This window comes from Drosophila ficusphila, unplaced genomic scaffold, assembly GCF_018152265.1.
Source record: "Drosophila ficusphila isolate 14025-0441.05 unplaced genomic scaffold, ASM1815226v1 contig_197, whole genome shotgun sequence".
Classification (NCBI taxonomy): domain Eukaryota; kingdom Metazoa; phylum Arthropoda; class Insecta; order Diptera; family Drosophilidae; genus Drosophila; species Drosophila ficusphila.
In genome coordinates, this window is record NW_025064091.1 from 7,462,860 (window position 1) to 7,480,082 (window position 17,223).

The 17,223-nt window shown below is 40.0% G+C and overlaps 1 protein-coding gene across 5 annotated transcripts; it reads right to left on the reverse strand.

Moving 5' to 3' along the window:
* Window positions 1–35: 35 nt before the first annotated feature.
* On the reverse strand, window positions 36–16,272 carry LOC108098034 (scoloptoxin SSD14). 5 transcript variants are annotated; one of them, XM_017200692.2, is made up of 8 exons: window positions 15,850–16,272; window positions 5,799–6,023; window positions 5,040–5,143; window positions 4,392–4,664; window positions 4,040–4,301; window positions 2,988–3,401; window positions 2,026–2,667; window positions 36–1,319 (listed from the first exon to the last, which is right to left on the reverse strand). In XM_017200692.2, the coding sequence occupies exons 1-8, from the start codon at window positions 15,906–15,908 to the stop codon at window positions 818–820; spliced, it is 2,481 nt and encodes an 826-aa protein (XP_017056181.1). In that variant the 5' UTR covers window positions 15,909–16,272; the 3' UTR covers window positions 36–817. The 5 variants fall into 5 exon arrangements, with proteins under 5 accessions (XP_017056181.1, XP_017056183.1, XP_017056180.1 ...); XM_017200694.2 differs by lacking the exon at window positions 4,392–4,664 and having other exon boundaries at window positions 5,799–6,020; XM_017200691.2 differs by having other exon boundaries at window positions 4,040–4,664; window positions 5,799–6,020.
* Window positions 16,273–17,223: the final 951 nt, after the last annotated feature.

The window sequence follows — 17,223 nt, forward strand, 5'->3', positions numbered from 1 at the left end:
GAAGTGTGAAAAATAATTCCCAGAAAAACCATTCGTTGCATACTTTACGGTTTATTCGATTATTTTGTGTTCTTGGCATCTTAGCCATTTTATAAGTGTTTGTTTACGGAGATCTAAGGGGAATTATCTTATTCATCATCCGATCACTTAAAAGGTAAATGCCAGATAAAATCCATAAATGCCACTAGACGTTTTAGTTCAGCATAGTTTTACACATTTCAACCAGTTCTATCAACTGGAAGTTATTATGTTTTTGATTAATTGTATAGGATGTTCTTTATCAGCATTTTAAGTCGTCAAGACTTTAATATACATTTTTTCCTGTAAAATCTAACAGACATAAGTTTCATTGATTTATAAGACTACTTTTCTGAAAGTGCAAATATGTTTTGTCATTTCTTTGGGTTTCTTGAAAACATTTTGCAAAGATTGTGAAACCTGTAATACAATTCGCTTTGTTGGTTTTCTCTTGGTTTTTATTGTATAAGGTAGTAGTTAGGTAGTAGCATATAAATTTATATAACGTACGATATACATAGTATGTAAAAAAGACATAGCTAGCTTAAATACTTTTCACTTGATGCGAATCGATCTGCTCGAAGACCACTCTATAGACCAGAACGGCCCAATATGGTAATTTGGTTTCGCGTTCATTTATTTTCTTCCTGGAAATTGCTCTCTTTTCTGGGCAGTTCTGCTCTAATCTCAATGCAGTGTCTGTGTGTGTGTGTGTTGTGTGTGTATGTGTGGTGGTGTGTGATGTATGGTTGTGTGAATGAGTGGGTGGATGATTGAAGGGACTTTCTTCCTGGACATCCTAGAAACCAGCAACTCCGCCACGTTTGCGGTAATCCGCATTCGCGTAAATGGCCGTGGCATTCCGCGAAATTGCCGTGACCACCGATCCCTTTGTTGGGGCAACGACCTTCAACTTGTGACCCCGTTGGACGAGCAGCTTCAGCAGCGACTCCGGGAAGCCACCCTCCTCGTACTCCAGGACATCGGGCTGCAGCTGGTGGTAGAAACGGGGCGCATTGATCGCCTGCCGCAGATCCTCGCCGAACCAGAGGACATTGGCGGCCACCTCGACCACGGCGGGAATGATCTTGCTGCCGCCGGCTGCTCCGATCACCAGCCGCATATCGCCGGACTTGTCCGCCAGCAGGATCGGCGACTGCGAGGACATCGCCCGCCGGTGGCCCTCGATGGCATTGGCCTGCGACGGCGGCAGTCCGAAGAAGTTGTTCTTCACGGCGAAGTCGTTCATCCCATTGTTCAGCACGATGCCCGTTCGGGCTCCAATTAGTCCGGAGCCAAAGCTGAAATAAGTCAAATATGTTACTAATTATTATATTATATATTATATTATATTATGTATATAATATTATATTATATTATTTATATTATATTGTGTATTATATATTTCAGGGATTTGCTTTTAAAGAAACAGGAATTTTAAAAAATGGCAACTAAACCAGAACATTTTCTTTTCCTCTGCTACAAGCAACATACTAATTCCTTAAAATTAAATATTAATAATTATGAACTGCCTGGAATTTTATAATCTATTCCCATAACAACACTTTCAAAAGTAGTATGTACATTTAAAAACGAAATCTGTTCTTTAACCAATGGTAACTAAAGCAGAACATTTTCTCTTCCACTGCTACAAACGATATTATAATTCTTAAAAATGAAATATTAATAATTATGAACTCACTGCAATTTCATAATTTATTCCTGTAACAACACTTTTAAAAACGAAATCTGTTCTCCAACCAATGGCAACTAAAACAGAACATTTTCTTTTCCACAGCTACCAACAATATTATAATTCCTTAAAATTAAATATAATATTAATAACTATGAACTCACTGGAATTTCCAAATCTATTCCCATAACACCACTTTCAAAAGTAGTACTTTTAAAAATAAAATGTGCAACTAAAACAGAACATTTTCTTTCCCCCGGCTACCAACAATATTATAATTCCTTACAATTAAATACTAATAACTATGAACTCACTACGAATTGATGGAGCTGGTCACAGAGACGGCATCTCCGTTGGGGGCCAAAACGACCAAGTGCGATGTGCCATCGATGTCCTCGTTTCCGGACAACTGAGCACCGTAGGCCTGAGGATCTGGCAGGACATACGAGTCGTTGATCTTGGCCCGGTTCTGTTCGCCAAAGTCCGGACTGTTCAGCCGGCTGACGAGCTCTCGGGTATCAACATAATGGATATCGCCCAATTCGGGCCGTTGGGCAAAGCCGAACTTCATGGCCTCGGCGAACCGATGGATGGTCCGGGCCCTCAGCTCCTCGGTGGACAGATCCTTTGCGGTGAAGTTATATCCCTGCAGGATGCTCAGGATGTGAGCCACCACCGAACCGGAGCTGACCGGCGGTATCACGTAGAGGGTATCGCCACCCAAGTCCATGGTGATCGAATTAACCACATCCACCTCGTAGTATTCCAGATCCGCCAGAGTGATGATGCTGCCCATGTCGCTCAGGTCCTCCGCCAGCAACTTGGCCACCGTGCCATTGTAGAAGTCCATGGGTCCGTTCTGGGCGAGCAGTTTGTACGTGGTGCAGAGGTTCTTCGGTGGCTTCACCACCGTTCCGGCGACATGTGGCTTGCCCGTCTGCTCATTCAAGTAGATCCTGTGAAGGGAGTTCGGAAAATTCGATTTGAAAGCGATTTGAAATCACTCTGAATTACGAAACATTATCTTGAGTTTTAAAAATGACGAAATAAAGTACAGAACCTCCTCTTTAATAATTCATCTATCAGAATTCAGCTTTTAAAAGGTTAACCAAAAATATGTTGCAGAACATATGGCTTGGTATTTAACCTTAACCTATGTTTTTATGTTTATTATCTTGCATTTGAAAGATTTACTTTGCGTTATACTCTCCTTATTTTTTTTTTTTTTATGAAACCTTTAGATATCTCTGTGTTCTTACATCTAACTTTTACTCACTGGTATTGCTCGTGCTTTGTGATGTAAGGCAACACGGAGTGGAGGGCCCGTTCCATGTGCTGCGACACATGGTAGCCCTTCTCGCAGAGCTCCAGCGACGGGGCAACCAGATCTGCCCAGGGGAGCCTTCCGAATCTCTGGTGGGCCGCATGGTAGCCCATCACCTCGCCGGGCACCGAAATGCTCAGCGGCCCCTTGTACGACTTCTCCGGATCCTCGGCGAACATGTTCGGCTCGGCGGCGTACGGAGCCACCTCGCGGGCATCGATCGCAGTGGCGTGCTGCTCCTCGCGGTCGTAGATGTTCATCATGTGGCCGCCACCGATCCCCATGCTCTGCAGGGTCAGCAGTCCGTTGCACAGCATGGCGGCGATCGCCGCATCCACCGCGCTGCCATTCTTCTGAAGGATCCCGCTGCAAAATGGTTTGAACCATCAAAAATTGTTGATCAAAAACTCCTTCGAATTGGGTTTGCCATAAGGCGACTCAAAACCTGAACTCGCAGCCCATAGCTTTTGCAGTTAAATTCTGATCCTAAAATGGCATACCTCTAGAAGTGTGTAGTAAAATTCTCAATTAAACTGCATCATTAGTTAATTTTTTAATATTTACGATGTAACATTTACCATTTACCATTTACAACATTTATTTAACCTTTCCAAATTTCTGGAAAATGGGTTTGCAGAAAAATTACCAAAAATAAGTACTTTGAAGCCCATAACTTTTCTATTTTTTCTCCGATTTTAAAAGGGCATAGCTCTACAAGTTCGTAGTGAAATTCTCTATTAAACTGCATCATTAGTAAATTGGGAAATTTTTTGTCAGTTTCTTTCAATTTTTATAACCCTACCCTGTATTTTTTATCTGTTATATATGGAATATGAGTTTGCATAATTTTCTTGAATGCGTGCTACTTTTTTGTTTGAACTCCGATTGTCAAGTGCTATGCCTTCAAAAACATGTGGCTTCTTTCCCCAAATATCTGGGTTTACGATTTGGATTGCAGTTACGGGTAACCGGCACTCCAAGCCACCAATGAATGCTTCGCTCACCTGCCGATCTTGCTGCACTCGAGGTTGTCGGAACTGACGGCGCCATGTTGGTAGACCCCGAGCACCGACTCGAACTGATCGCCGGTGTCCTTCTGGATCTGATCCGCCAGCCAGGCGGGGGCCTTGGCCGTGATCGAGGCCGTTGAGGCGGCCACGTTGGGCAGGAGGTCATCCGATGGAGTGGTGGCCAGGTTCAGGTTGCCAATGCCATCCGTTTCTGGTTGATTTGCCGTTTCCGTTTCCGTTTCCTGTTGCTGCTCATCTGTTAAATGAAATGTTTTAAGTGTGGGACTGGGATTGCTTTCTGTTCTGCTTGTTGTTGTTGTTGTTGTTGTTGGTGGTTGTTGTGTACTTGTTGTTGTTGTTGTTGTTGTGGAGGAGGTGGTGGTGGTGCTAATTGTTGTTGCTGTTGCTGATGGTGCAATTGTTGTTGCTGTTGCCGGTGGTGGTGGTTGTGCTGAGCTACTTGCAATATCTGTTGTGCTTGTTGCTGCTGCAATTGCAATTGCAATTTCTGTTGCTGTTGCTGTTGCTGCTGTTGTTGTTGTTGTTGCTTCTGTTGTTGTTGTCGTCGTCGTTGTTGTTGTTGTTGTGCTGTTTCTATTCGGCGTCGATTTTGGCCAGTCTTCGTTGTTGTTGTTGTTGTTGTTGTTGTTTTTTAGTGAGTTAGGGTGTAAAGTTTTTGGTTGGGGTTTTGTTCATGTGAATACTTTTTGGTGCCACAATAGAAGAAATTATTTTGAACTAGATTAAATGCCAGGTGCTTGGTTAAGATGGATCGAAAGCATGCAGAAAGAAAGCAATACATTCTATTTTTTTTGTCGAGGATCTAACTAAATTCAGTCGCAAGGTCCAAAAGTCTGTCGGGTGGTACACGAAATACATCTAATATTTATAATACAACTCCATCGAGGAGATTTGTGTATTAGTTTGCAGTGGGTGAGTGAATTGTTAGCTGGATGTGGTTGGCGTTGTTCCGAAACCGATCTCCCATACTCACCACTGAAGCACAGGCTAATGATCACGTAGCTGATCAGGGCAATGCCAATAAAGCAGATCAGCACGATGGTCAGCTTCTTCATCCAGGCCAAGACTTTGACACGCCTAAACGAGAAATAAAATACAAGGAATTGCAACTGACTCAAAATATCATCCAAATAAAGCCCTGCATAAATAATATAATATTCAGCCAAGTACAAATATATAATATTTTAAAATATACTGAATTTATAAAGTGTTTCATATTGAAGCATCAATTGTTAGGAGTTTTAAATAATTCTTGAATATATAAGTAATTTTAAGAAACTAGAAATTATTGTTATTTTTTATTGAACAAATAAACAGAAGGAGATTTTTAAACGAGGAAAAAAAATAAGGAATTGCAACTGACTCAAAATATCATCCAAATGAAGCCCTGCATAAATAATATAATATTCAGCCAAGTACAAATATTTAATAATTTAAAATATACTGAATTTATAAAGTTTCATATTTATTCAAGCATCAAATGTTAAGAGTATTAAATAATTCTTGAATATATAAGTAACTTTAAGAAACTAGAAATTATTGTTATTTATTATTGAACAAATAAATATTAATGTATCAGTTAAAATCAACGATTTTCTAACTACAAGCTCTTGAAGAAAGTTCACTGAATGTGATTTTTATGCAAACATATCCAGCCTCTTGGCTGCCACAAAATGCCAGCGAAGGACACTTGTAACGTTAATGCCACTGCTAATGTCCTTTTTATGCTCACATCTGCTCGCGTCTCGCCTCCTCGGCGGCGGCGGTGTCCTGCATGAGTTCGCCGCCATTCTTCTCCTCATCGGAGTCCAATCCGCCGGCGGACTTGAGTGGAATCTTGTTCATGGCATCCTCGTTGCTGTGGTGCACCATCTTGTGAGCATCCGCTGCTGCTGCTGCTGCTGCTGCTGCTGCTCCTGTTCCAGATCCCGATCCCGATCCCGTTGTGATGGAGCTTCTGGAGGTAAACAGAAGCAACAGTTAATAACCTCAACGCTCGAAAATGTGCAACAGTTTTCGCCAGCAGGCTTCAACACCAACTGAAACTGAAAATGGCAGCGCTCGAAGCACCGACAATCTCAAGCAATTCTCAGTCATCGACAAACGACAACGACAGCTACAGTGGATACTACATGAGTGGATAAAAGTTTTAGCATTAAAGTACAAAACAATACTGTACTGTATATAAGTAACTTACATATACTTTAGCGATTTTAAAAAGCTTAATAACGTTACCATAAAATTGAAATCTGTCTTACTATATTTTTAAGTAAGGAAACCAATACTTTCATTTGTTATAAAATATCTGCTTCCAAATATTTCTTGAAAAAAAAACATCAATCAAAACCTAACCCTTATTTAAGGCGGAAGTTCATGTTTGGCAAGCTCCACTGTTCAAACTAAAACAACAAATATATCGCTGTCGTCATCGGCAGTTTTGATGGCAGGATGTGGTTTGTGTGCTCGGCTACCCGACACCACCCACCAACCGCCCCCTGTTCCTTGAAGTGGGCGTGTCCCCCGCTAAAAAATGGGTCAAACAAACGTCAACATCAACGTTAACGTCGACAGCGACGCCAGCAGAGGCAGCGACAGCGCAATGCATTTTCTCCAATCGAGAGTGGATTTCCTTTTGTTGTTTCGGCCATAACCATAATTGAATGTTGTGATTGCGATTGTGATTGTGAGCTCGCGTGGTTCGCGGGATTTTGTGGGCGGAAGTGGGCGGTGGTTGGTGGGTGATGTTGGCTTGTCGCGGGCTAAAGTCATTGCTCGCGGGAATTGGGTTAATTGCTGCCAGCAAAAGTATAAAAGGGAAAAACACTGGACAGAGCAGCACCTTTTGCACTTCGGTCCTGACCTGGGCTACATTTGTAATTGTTGACGTCGCCACTCGCACAGTCGCACACACACGCACACACGATGGCCCCCTTAACCCCCAACAGCCCCCCTTAACCCACCTAACCCCCTTGCACAGATGACGACACTTGCTTAAGAGGGAAAGCCCCTCGTAAAACAGGGTGCTCAAAAAACAGCCACCGGGTTAATCAAGCTCGAACTTTTAAACAGATTACACACAGAAAAATGTTTACTACGCTTTAGAGCAAATAAATATTCAATCAGATCAAATAGAGCTATATTTATTTTATTTTTAATAACAACAAGAATAACAAGTATTTATACTCCTAATTAATGAGATATTTTATTCTTTTTTAAAATGTTAAACATAGTTTTTTAGTGCACACTATTCGAAATATTTAAAACTGTTGCATAGCTGCCCATCGAATGGTTGACCCCTTATTATGTGCACACTTTTTACTGCTCCCCTATGTTTTTATTTTTTTTTTTTTTGTTTTGTGGTTAATAATACTTTGCTGCTGCCGATTTTGTACGGCCAGGCAGGCAGGCATTCGCGCTATTTTTGGGTCAACTGCATTTAATTTCGTTTCGTTTTCGTTAAATGGTCGGTGGGGCGAAAGAACAAACCACAATTATGAGGCATTCGGAATGCAATTGGGGTTTACGATCCACTTGTTCCTCGCTTCGCCCACGAGAAATGGCACATGGAACCAAAATAGAGAAAATAGAGTTGCCGTGCCATGACGACTGCAAATGAAATACCCAGAAATATTTCCCATTTCTCCCTTTCATTTTATTGATTGCCGTTTGCACTTAGTGGTTCGCGGAAACGAACGACAGGTGGCGTGTTGGTAGTGGTCGTTAGGCAAGGATAATGACTCAATTACGGGATTACTAGGGAACGACTTCTAGAGTAGATTACGATTTGCAAGGTGTCTAAAAAATATATTTATTTGGTTGCTACTCTTGTTTTAAAAACCTAACTCTGCCAAATATTTGGTAGAAGAATTTCTCTAATATAATTTAAACGAAACTCATTTAGTTTCTGATTTTGGCGCATGCGCAGCGCCTTCGAGCCAAAATAGCGGCAAGCCAACTAATTGAAAATCATAATTGGAATCGGCTGTCAATAATGCTACGTGAGCATATTGAACAATGAGCACTATTTTTTTAAAGAGCCGAAATGAAATGCGAAATAAGCCGGCCATCGGATACTTTCGTAGGGTGGGCCAAGCCCTAGACGGAAAGTGGCCGACAAGCTTTATCGACAATAAGTACATTCATGTCCAAAAACATGGCTACATGTGTTGTAAATTTCTGTGTACACATTATATAAATTACCCATTATATTTACAAGGCAGTGGAATGCTAGGATCGCTGCCAGGCTTTCATCTTTAGCCGACTTTCTTATCGAAGGAATAACTTCGCGAGGCTGCGGACAGAATCAGAACGAGTGAAAGCGGAAGTGACGGGCGATGGGTTAAAACCAAAGATATGGGTCAGCTACTACTGAAAGAGATATACGTTTTCCGTTGTGGAGGAAAAAAATCAATTGTGAAAAGCTGTTGCTTTGGCGCTGTTAGATTAACCACATGTTATTTCGCAAATAGTACCAGATAATTATTGGTTTTTCGTCGAGGGGACAAGGGCACATGGCATATGGCCATAGATCACGGTTGATCGGGCATATCCAAGCCCATCGAACGGCGGCACCAATCCAATTTGCATTTCGGATGCCAAACGAATCGCTTCGTCGGCCAATTAAATCAATAGTTTGACAAAACAAATACAATTAAAATGCACGAAGACCGGCGCGAATAAATCAAAACTCGTCGGACGGCCAGTACGCTATACATAATTTAACTCCGGCTGACGAACACTTCGGCGGGCCACTAAAATATTTTTAATTACAGTGCGTTAAAAGTTGTCAGGTCCAACAGCTGACCAAAAAGACGCAACAATTTTGCTTTTTGCACCCAGAAGACCCCCAGTTGACCCCATTCCCCGCTTTACGAGGAGTCGCTCGGTTTGGTACTATTTTTATTCCCTTTCGTTTGAATCTTCCTAAAAAACATCTTTCGAAATCGAATGGACAGTGGAATCTTGGAAGTATTCGAGTGATAATTCGCTTGGTTGCACCAAAGACTTTCGTAAAACTAGAGCAACCATAAACTTAAGAGATCATAATATTTAAAACTTATTGACGCCTATTAAACTCATTATTTTCTAAATCATTTGCTTTAATGACATAAACAAAGTGGTTTCCTTTGAACCTATACGACATACAATAAAAGCTGGCAACAAAAGTTTCATTTTACTATTGAATGTCTATTGTTCGTAACCCCCTTTAAATTATTTTAAATTTAATAGTCATGAAAAGCTAAAATATTATAGAGATGCGTCAGTACAAGTGGTTATGTGATGTTTTAGTTTTCGAACCCTTTCAGCACACAGATAACCACTTCAGTTGGATTAATGGCGCCCAACGCCGCAAAACCGAGACGGAATAAGGAAAGGAGGCAGGGACCAGACCACCAGAGACCGTCTATGGAGATAGAGATAGGATAGAACAAAGATCTGTCATTGTGGGGATTTCGACACATTTTGCATTTTTCCAATCCCAATTGGTGACAGTGCAAATTGATCGTGCCCAAAGTTCAGGGACGCAGCCAGCGGATAAGTAGCGCAGTCTAAATGCGGGTGCACATACCATATAGTATATAGTATATAGTATATAGTATGTATGAGTGTTATAGATAGACACCCAGATCCAGATATTAGCTGGCATGGCCATAGACAGTGTCGTGTTCTATATGCCTTCCCATCTCTTTTTTCTTTTCTTTTCATTTCATTTCATTTCATTTTTTTTTTTTTTCTTTATTTTTTTTTTTTCCTTTTTTTTCGTTGATTAAGTTGTCAGCAATCAGCAAGAGGCTCCGAAACGAGACGAAACGGCGTTTAGCGTCGATTACTGTTAGACTAAGTGGCCCGATCCCAGATCTATTGGACTAACAATTGAGCGGGCTCTTGGGAATTGAGCTTGATAAAAAAAAAGAAAACAGAAAAAAACATAAACCAAAAAACAAGGCAAACAAACACTGCACTTGGACTGGAAAAATGAATGAAGAATCTGTGTCGGAGAGTTCATGCGGGATCAAAAAGATAACCCGAAAACAAAGGGAGTCTGAACTCGACCTCATATCTGAGTTCTTTTTGTCCCTCTGTCTTACACTCGATTATCTTCACGTCTCCACTGATCCCCAAAGTGAAGGTCAGGGTCTTGAAGACCACCAATAAAAAGATTTAAGGGTTTTATCACTGCTAAAAATAGGCACGTCAAATATGTCCACCTAATCCGGCAAGATCTGAAATTGTTGGGCTCTTTATTTCGCATCTTAAATTACGCGTACCTCGTGTGTTTTGCGATTCGTTAGAAATACAATATTTCTTCAGCTGCGCCTTCGTGATTATTAGGAATACTAAAAACTTGTTGACAATTGCCTATCTTATTAGTTCTGCCTCTGCCGTTCCTCTGTTCAACTTCTTATCCTTGTTTTTAAAACTGACAAAATTATTCATAACTTCCGCAAAAACTTATCGAAAATATTTTTTAACAATGTGAAAACATATGTGAAAACAATGTTTTTTTTCCCAAGAATGGCTGAAATTTTAAATTTTAATTAATGGGATTGCATTTGTTTTGGATTTACCAAGATTTCGCTAAAAATCTTTTGGCATTTTGGGAATTTGTAAAACCCACTCCCCAAATTCGAATCTAATCAACACCCACGACGAACACATATATAAACTCCAATGACCTTCGGCAGAAACAACAACAGAGTGCATTTCAACAAGTGTTTGCTCTCCACTTTCCCTGTTTTTCTTTTTTAGTTAAGATTATTATAATTTTTTTGGCGCATTTGGCGGCATTTCTGGCGTCTGGCATTTATTTGGCTTTCATTCTTTGGCCGACGCCTTTGTTTCGCTGCTGCTCCTCGGTTATTTATAAATATAATAATTGCAAAATGAAACGGAAAAGACACGCTGTGTTTTTGGCCCTAGACTTGGACTTGGACTTGTTGCTGCCAACGTATCTTTTATACATATATCGTTTTTTTTATAACATTTCTGGTCTGTGGTGGACAGTTTTTTGTTTCAGGTGGGCGAACCTGGCGAATGCCGGCCCAGCATTAAACCAAAAAAAAATACAACAAAATTAAAACACATATTGATGTTGCGATCCTGATACGCACACGCACCACAAAACAGGAACAACAACAGCGAAATGGAATAAAAATTATGTTTTTATCACCTCTTTTTTTTAATTCAGTTGTGTGATATTTTTTTATTTTTTTTGAAAACGCGCGCTTTTTTGCAGTCACTAAAAAAATCGCGGAGCTCAGTCGAGATTTTTGGCGTGGGATCTACGCATATATATCGTTGCTATATATAAATGTGTAAGAATTCTATAATTTTCAATTATATTTTTAACTTCTTTTTAAAGCAATTTTTTAGTCGCGTGTCGCGTCTGCGACGTCGTCTGCGTCTGTTGGTCAACTGAATTAAGAACGGCCGCTGACGATGACGATGACGCCGGCGCTGCGGCAGCGTATTGCGGCGACGTCGGCAGAGCAAGTGCTGTCACTCTGGCTTTATTTCCGCGCATTTTCTTAATTTTAAATTACATTTTAACTTTCAGTATTCAACATTTCAGTAAACAACATTTACAGGGAACCTACAAAAAATGAAGCAGCAGGTAAGAGTGATTAGGGTTTTAACTACCCCTCAAGTTAAGTTACAAAGTTTCAAATTAAAAAAAAAACACAAATTTTTTATTTATTTATTTACAAAGATAATTACTTAAAGATATTTAAAAAACCTGTTTAAAATATTTTGATGTTTAAAATTCATATTTTTATTTTGTTTTAACAAAATATTTTTTGTATAATATTTTTTATTGTTAATAATTTTTGTTGTTATATTTTTGAAAATATTTTTTTTCCATTACGTAGCTAAAATGTTGAACATCTCTGACTGCGACTGCTTTTCGTCTAGCCGAGTGGGCAGCAAAATTGCTTCGCTGCTGCAGCGCTACTGCTGTTGCTGTTGTTGCTTTATTTGTTGTTAGTATATTTTAAATTTTTTTTTTGCCCTGTTCTGCAGTGCAAATTGTTGCTGGCGGTGCGGAAATCACAAAAAATTAGACGACCCCGATGGACACACAGCTCCCGTGATTGTCATCGTTCTGGATGCTAGTTTTGCGAGTTCTGGTTGGCTTTGGGGCTTAGTTTTGTTTGAGTGTTTTTTTTTTCAGTGGTGAATGGGGGGGCGTGGCCACCACCCACCCGCCGGCGAGCCATTAAGAGCAATTTGTTGACAGTGACACACAAAAATGGACACACAAAGCGACGCGAGGCGACAAAACAGGCTCAACCAAACAAACAAACCAAAACTGGGCAAAAAAAAAAAAAAACAAAGCACAAAAAAAATAAAATAGTAATGATAACGCGAAGGGAAAATCGGAAAATGTGAGACAATTCCATGACATCATCAAATCACTTTAATTGCAATCGCCGCGGAGTTGGGACCAAGGATATATTGCCGTGCTTTTATTTATGTTCCTGACAACTTTGATTTACTTCCCTTTATTGAAACGTCCCTCTATCTGTTGCTCCTTTTCAGGCTTTTCCGGATGAATGTTTTTGAAACTAGGTTTGTCTTCTCTTTGTGAACGAACAGGTGAAATGAAATGATAGTGGGCAAATTAACTTGGCGGGTACACAACTACAATTAAGCGTATAGGTTTTATGATTAAAAATCTAAAGGAAAGGAATTTATCCCATACAAATTATAGTCTATATTTGTTATCTAGATATTTCCTAAATTTCAAGATTGGCTATAAACTATATACAAATTTTCGGGATAATTTCAACGCATATTTTTTTAAAAGAAATATTTAACCCATTTAATTTTCCCAAATATTTATGTATTACCCTTTGCATTTTATATTTTATTTTCTATTTTATTGTTTAGAGGGCTATTGACGTGACCGCTTTTGTTGCCTGATTGTTTCACTGTTCGTGTTTGCCGCAGTGGCCATCGTCTCCACACATCCGCTGGGCATAAAGTATCTGATGTTTTACCATATAGCATATACCATATACGATATTCCTTACTTCGCATGCCCTCTTCCGATGTGCGTCTTTGTGGGGGCACGCAGATTTCCGCTGCAGCCTGACATTTGCAGTTGCCTATGATAAGAGCAGCGCGCAGCGGACAAAAGGCAACGCCGAAGGAGGATGATGATCATGGAAGCATGTCAATTGCACAAAGATACAGATACAAAGATACATCTGTGGCCAGCGAGTGCGAGTGCGAGTGCGAGCAGAGCACAACTTGCTTATTTATTTTTACATTTTACATGCGCGATGTCGTGCTGCTAAAGCGTGCAATTTGCCATGGTGACCACTATATAGTGGCTGGATCCAGAGACAAATCAAAAGCACACCAGACGGACGACAAGCGATGAACGCGAAAAAAATGCCCACGGAAAAAATTAAAATGTGTGTCAACAAATTGTACGAATTATCACCAAGTTGCGCTATAGTTGAACTAGAAATACTTAAAACCTGAACCCTGCAGATAAGATAGGAATTTGCTTCCGATTTATTTGTATTTTTAAAAGTAACATGAAAAAACTGGGTAGCAAAATATTTACTTTCCTGTGAGCAGATGCTTAAAATAGTTTAAAACAGGGGAGGCTCCACTGTACTTGAAGTGCACGCTTGTGGGCGGAGTGGGCGGCATCGCATCAATCCACATGACAATGGGATAATTACGGGGAATCCATCACGAGGAATCATCCCACTATTTGAACGAAATAAAAATAAAACTCAACACTTGACCCTGCTCCTCTGCCCTTTTAGGCTTGGTTTTAGGTTTTGTTTCCAATTTTCCCATTCCACTCGACTTCGATTTGCATACTAAATCACAGCTACTGTAAACACAACTTTGCGTAGGCCTTTTATTTATGAATGATCGACTAAAGGCTGAAAGTCGAAACACAGAGTGAAATATATGAGCAGGCATAAAACAAATTATGTATATCTTTACAAAAAAAAAACGTTTCTAAGAGTTAATATTGACGATACAGAACTAAAATTCTGAGTCCATTGAATGAGTTTGCCAAAATGATCTCCAGTTTGATACAACACATTACAAATTTCTTGGGAATATTTCTTTAGAGCTGTTTCTTCTACAACATATTTTATTTAAAACCAAGACGACCATCCCCAATTATCTAAAAATAAAACAAAAATAGAGTGCAGGAGTTTCCTCATCATCTATTTATATATACATCTCCAAATATTCAACTACGATCCCCAGCAAAGCTGCCCATCAATGGCCACAAGCCCAACCCAAATGAAATAAATGGTTTTTTTTGCTTTTTTTAGGCGCGAATGCAAAGGAAAAACACACATCCATCACTTGCAATTTTAATTTTTTATATTTAGTGCGTTGGTTGCTGGCGACGCCGACGCGATGACGTCATAAATTTATTTAACCAGGTGCCCTTGGCCGATCTACCCTCTCGCTCGCACTCAAACTCAACAACGGGGCGCGGAAATCAAGATTTATATATTTTGTGCATTTCCACAGTTTACACCTGAAAAATATTCGAAATCTTTGCTGAAAGAAATTCTTATATCAAAGAATTTTAGGAAAATAGTAAAATATAGTTTGAACCGAGCTCAAATTAAATGCAACATTATCATCATAATTAGATAACTTGATAGAAAAGAACTTCTGCTACATTGTATTTAAATCAAAGGATTTTCCCTGCAAAATCCCAACGATTATCTTAAGCTTTTTCCAAGTGCATATTTGAACTTGTCACTTGCCTGTCGGGGATTTGAGAATTGAGAATTGGGCAACAACTTGATCGGCACCGCCCATTAATTCCCCGGCACCTCAGCAAAAAAAAAAAAAAATACAAAATAGCTGGAGGCACTTGGCGGGCTCATTAAATGGCGGCTGTGGAAATGTTCTCTTCGCGTCGTACTCCATGTTTTTGTTTTCTTTTTCGGGTATGTTTTTTGAAGTGCCTCGCATTCTGTTGCGCTTTCATGTGGCATGCCACACCCCCCGCCCCCGAGAGCATCCTTAAAAACTATTTTCGGTTCGTCTGACACACATCGATGGGCAGGAAAAGCGAAGGAGGGGCAAAAAACAAAGGGGAAAACAGGGGAAATGAGCGGCGGGGTGAGTAATTGTTTACATTGCGCTTCTTGCGAGCTACTTTACGGCCCAGCGTGTGACCCCGCCCCCACCAGTTTTCCACCGATTTTCCGAGCCCCGCACCCACACCCCAAAAACAGCAAAATTTTACTTGTTGGTTTTCCACGCCCCGCACTTCCTTTTCTTTTCCTTTTTTTTTTTTGATGGATTGTTTTGCGGTCCACTGAGATCCACGGAACTTAAAGTTCGAATTAACAGCAAGAAAAATATCCAAAGGCAACAGTCGTACACACGAAAAAAAGTCTGGCATGTAAATGTAAACAACGTTGAAGCGATTTGATCTTTGACTACCTTGAATTCTCTTAAACGTTCCGAAGATATGTAAACAATTCGTTGCGTTATCTTTGAAAACATAAAAAATATCCACAAGTTTGTTTATAAGATGATGGGTGGTTTGTTTCTGAAACTTCTCTCGAAGAATACCAAAAAAAAGATACAAAACTAAAACAGCCTTGAAACAGTTTTTAAATTAATATAGTTTCGTAAATTCTTCTCCTATTTGTAAGGTTTTAGGAACATGTTTCCCATGCCAAAGGATTATCTTTTTTTTTCTAAATTGCTAATAAATCTATATCTTGTTTGTGGCTGTATTTCTCCGAATTCTAGATGACCCCGGGTGAACTTACGATTGCAGTGTTGAGAGGTTTGTGGCCGAGGCACCTACGCCGCATGCCGTGGAATGCATTTTGCAACTTTCGCCGATTTTATTGTGCTCTTTATGGGATTAGCACCTCCTCCAGCTTTTGATGCCGCCAGCTGGCACAATTCGCGGAACAAAAGGTATATTCTCGATCGCTTATGCCAATGCACGCACAATAAAAAATTACAAAAAAACAATCAATGGCACGGTTGCCTTGGATTTTCACAAATGGCTTTCAATAGGTGTTCTTAATGGATTTGCGTATAGAACTTTGATCTTGCTGGTATCGTTTAAGGTTGCTAGTTGCCAGTTGCTAGTTGCTAGTTGCTAGTTGCTAGTTGCAAGTTGCTAGTTGTCGCAACTGTGGCAGCGACAGTTTTTTGATGGCGGCGGCGTTCGCGACGTTCAGTTTCCGACTGAATTCTCACTTTCCGCCGGAGATGCCGCCCGGAGATGCGGCGGCAGCGACGCCAGCGTCGGCAGAGCCCGGCCCCATTTCCCATTAACATTACCATTACCATTCCATGCCACCTCATAGCTATAGCCGCAGCTATATACAAATCCGAATCCAAATTCACCCACGTGGGCCGGCCAATTGTTGCTGCCGTTAGCATAAACATTCGAGAATCCACAAAACACTGCGCGACGACTCTGTAAGGCTACGAAATTCAGAAATTCCGATACATAATACTATTATTTTGGTTAAGTACAAAATACTATCCGCAACTCCTACCATTATTAGATTTTTTACACAACTAACTAGGCACTCAAGTATACAATTGTTTCATAATAAGTTTTAATATTTAATATAATATTTCAAAAATGTAAAGAATTATAAATACAGAATAATTATAATATTTAATTTTATTAAAACATAATAAAACATGTATAGCATACGGCTTATTTAATTGTATTTTGTGTTAGCATTATTTTTTATTTTTAAATCCGATGTGTTTGTTTTGTAAGCTCGAACTACACCGTCCAAACAAGATAAATAACCAAAAGGAAATGACTGAAATGACTGGCGTTGCCGGCGTTGTTTTTCAGTTTTCCGTGTAGGTGAGCAATGCATGTCATTGTTTTATTTTACCATACTTTAACGACCCGAAACATCGAAAGAGCAACAGAAGACCTACGCGGCGTATGAGCAATGTGACTAGCCATTAATCAATTGCGTTCAAAGTGAAGCGAAGAAAATCGGGAAAGGCGTGGTCCAAAATCGAATTGTCTTAGAAAAATTAAATTTAAGGAGTGCAAGCTAAATAATTCGAACGAAAAAATGTACAAGCTATCGACGGACTTTTATCCATTCCAGCAGAAAGTTCACCCGATTCCGCGAACTGGCACATGTTGTTACTTT

Coding starts and splice junctions, on each gene's coding strand:
- LOC108098034 (XM_017200690.2), bottom strand. CDS start 15,908: ATGCATTCCACGGCATGCGGCGTAGGTGCCTCGGCCACAAACCTCTCA. Junction 2,668..2,987: donor ACAAAGCACGAGCAATACCA/GTGAGTAAAAGT, acceptor CTCCCTTCACAG/GATCTACTTGAATGAGCAGA. Junction 1,320..2,025: donor ACCAGCTCCATCAATTCGTA/GTGAGTTCATAG, acceptor GACTTATTTCAG/CTTTGGCTCCGGACTAATTG.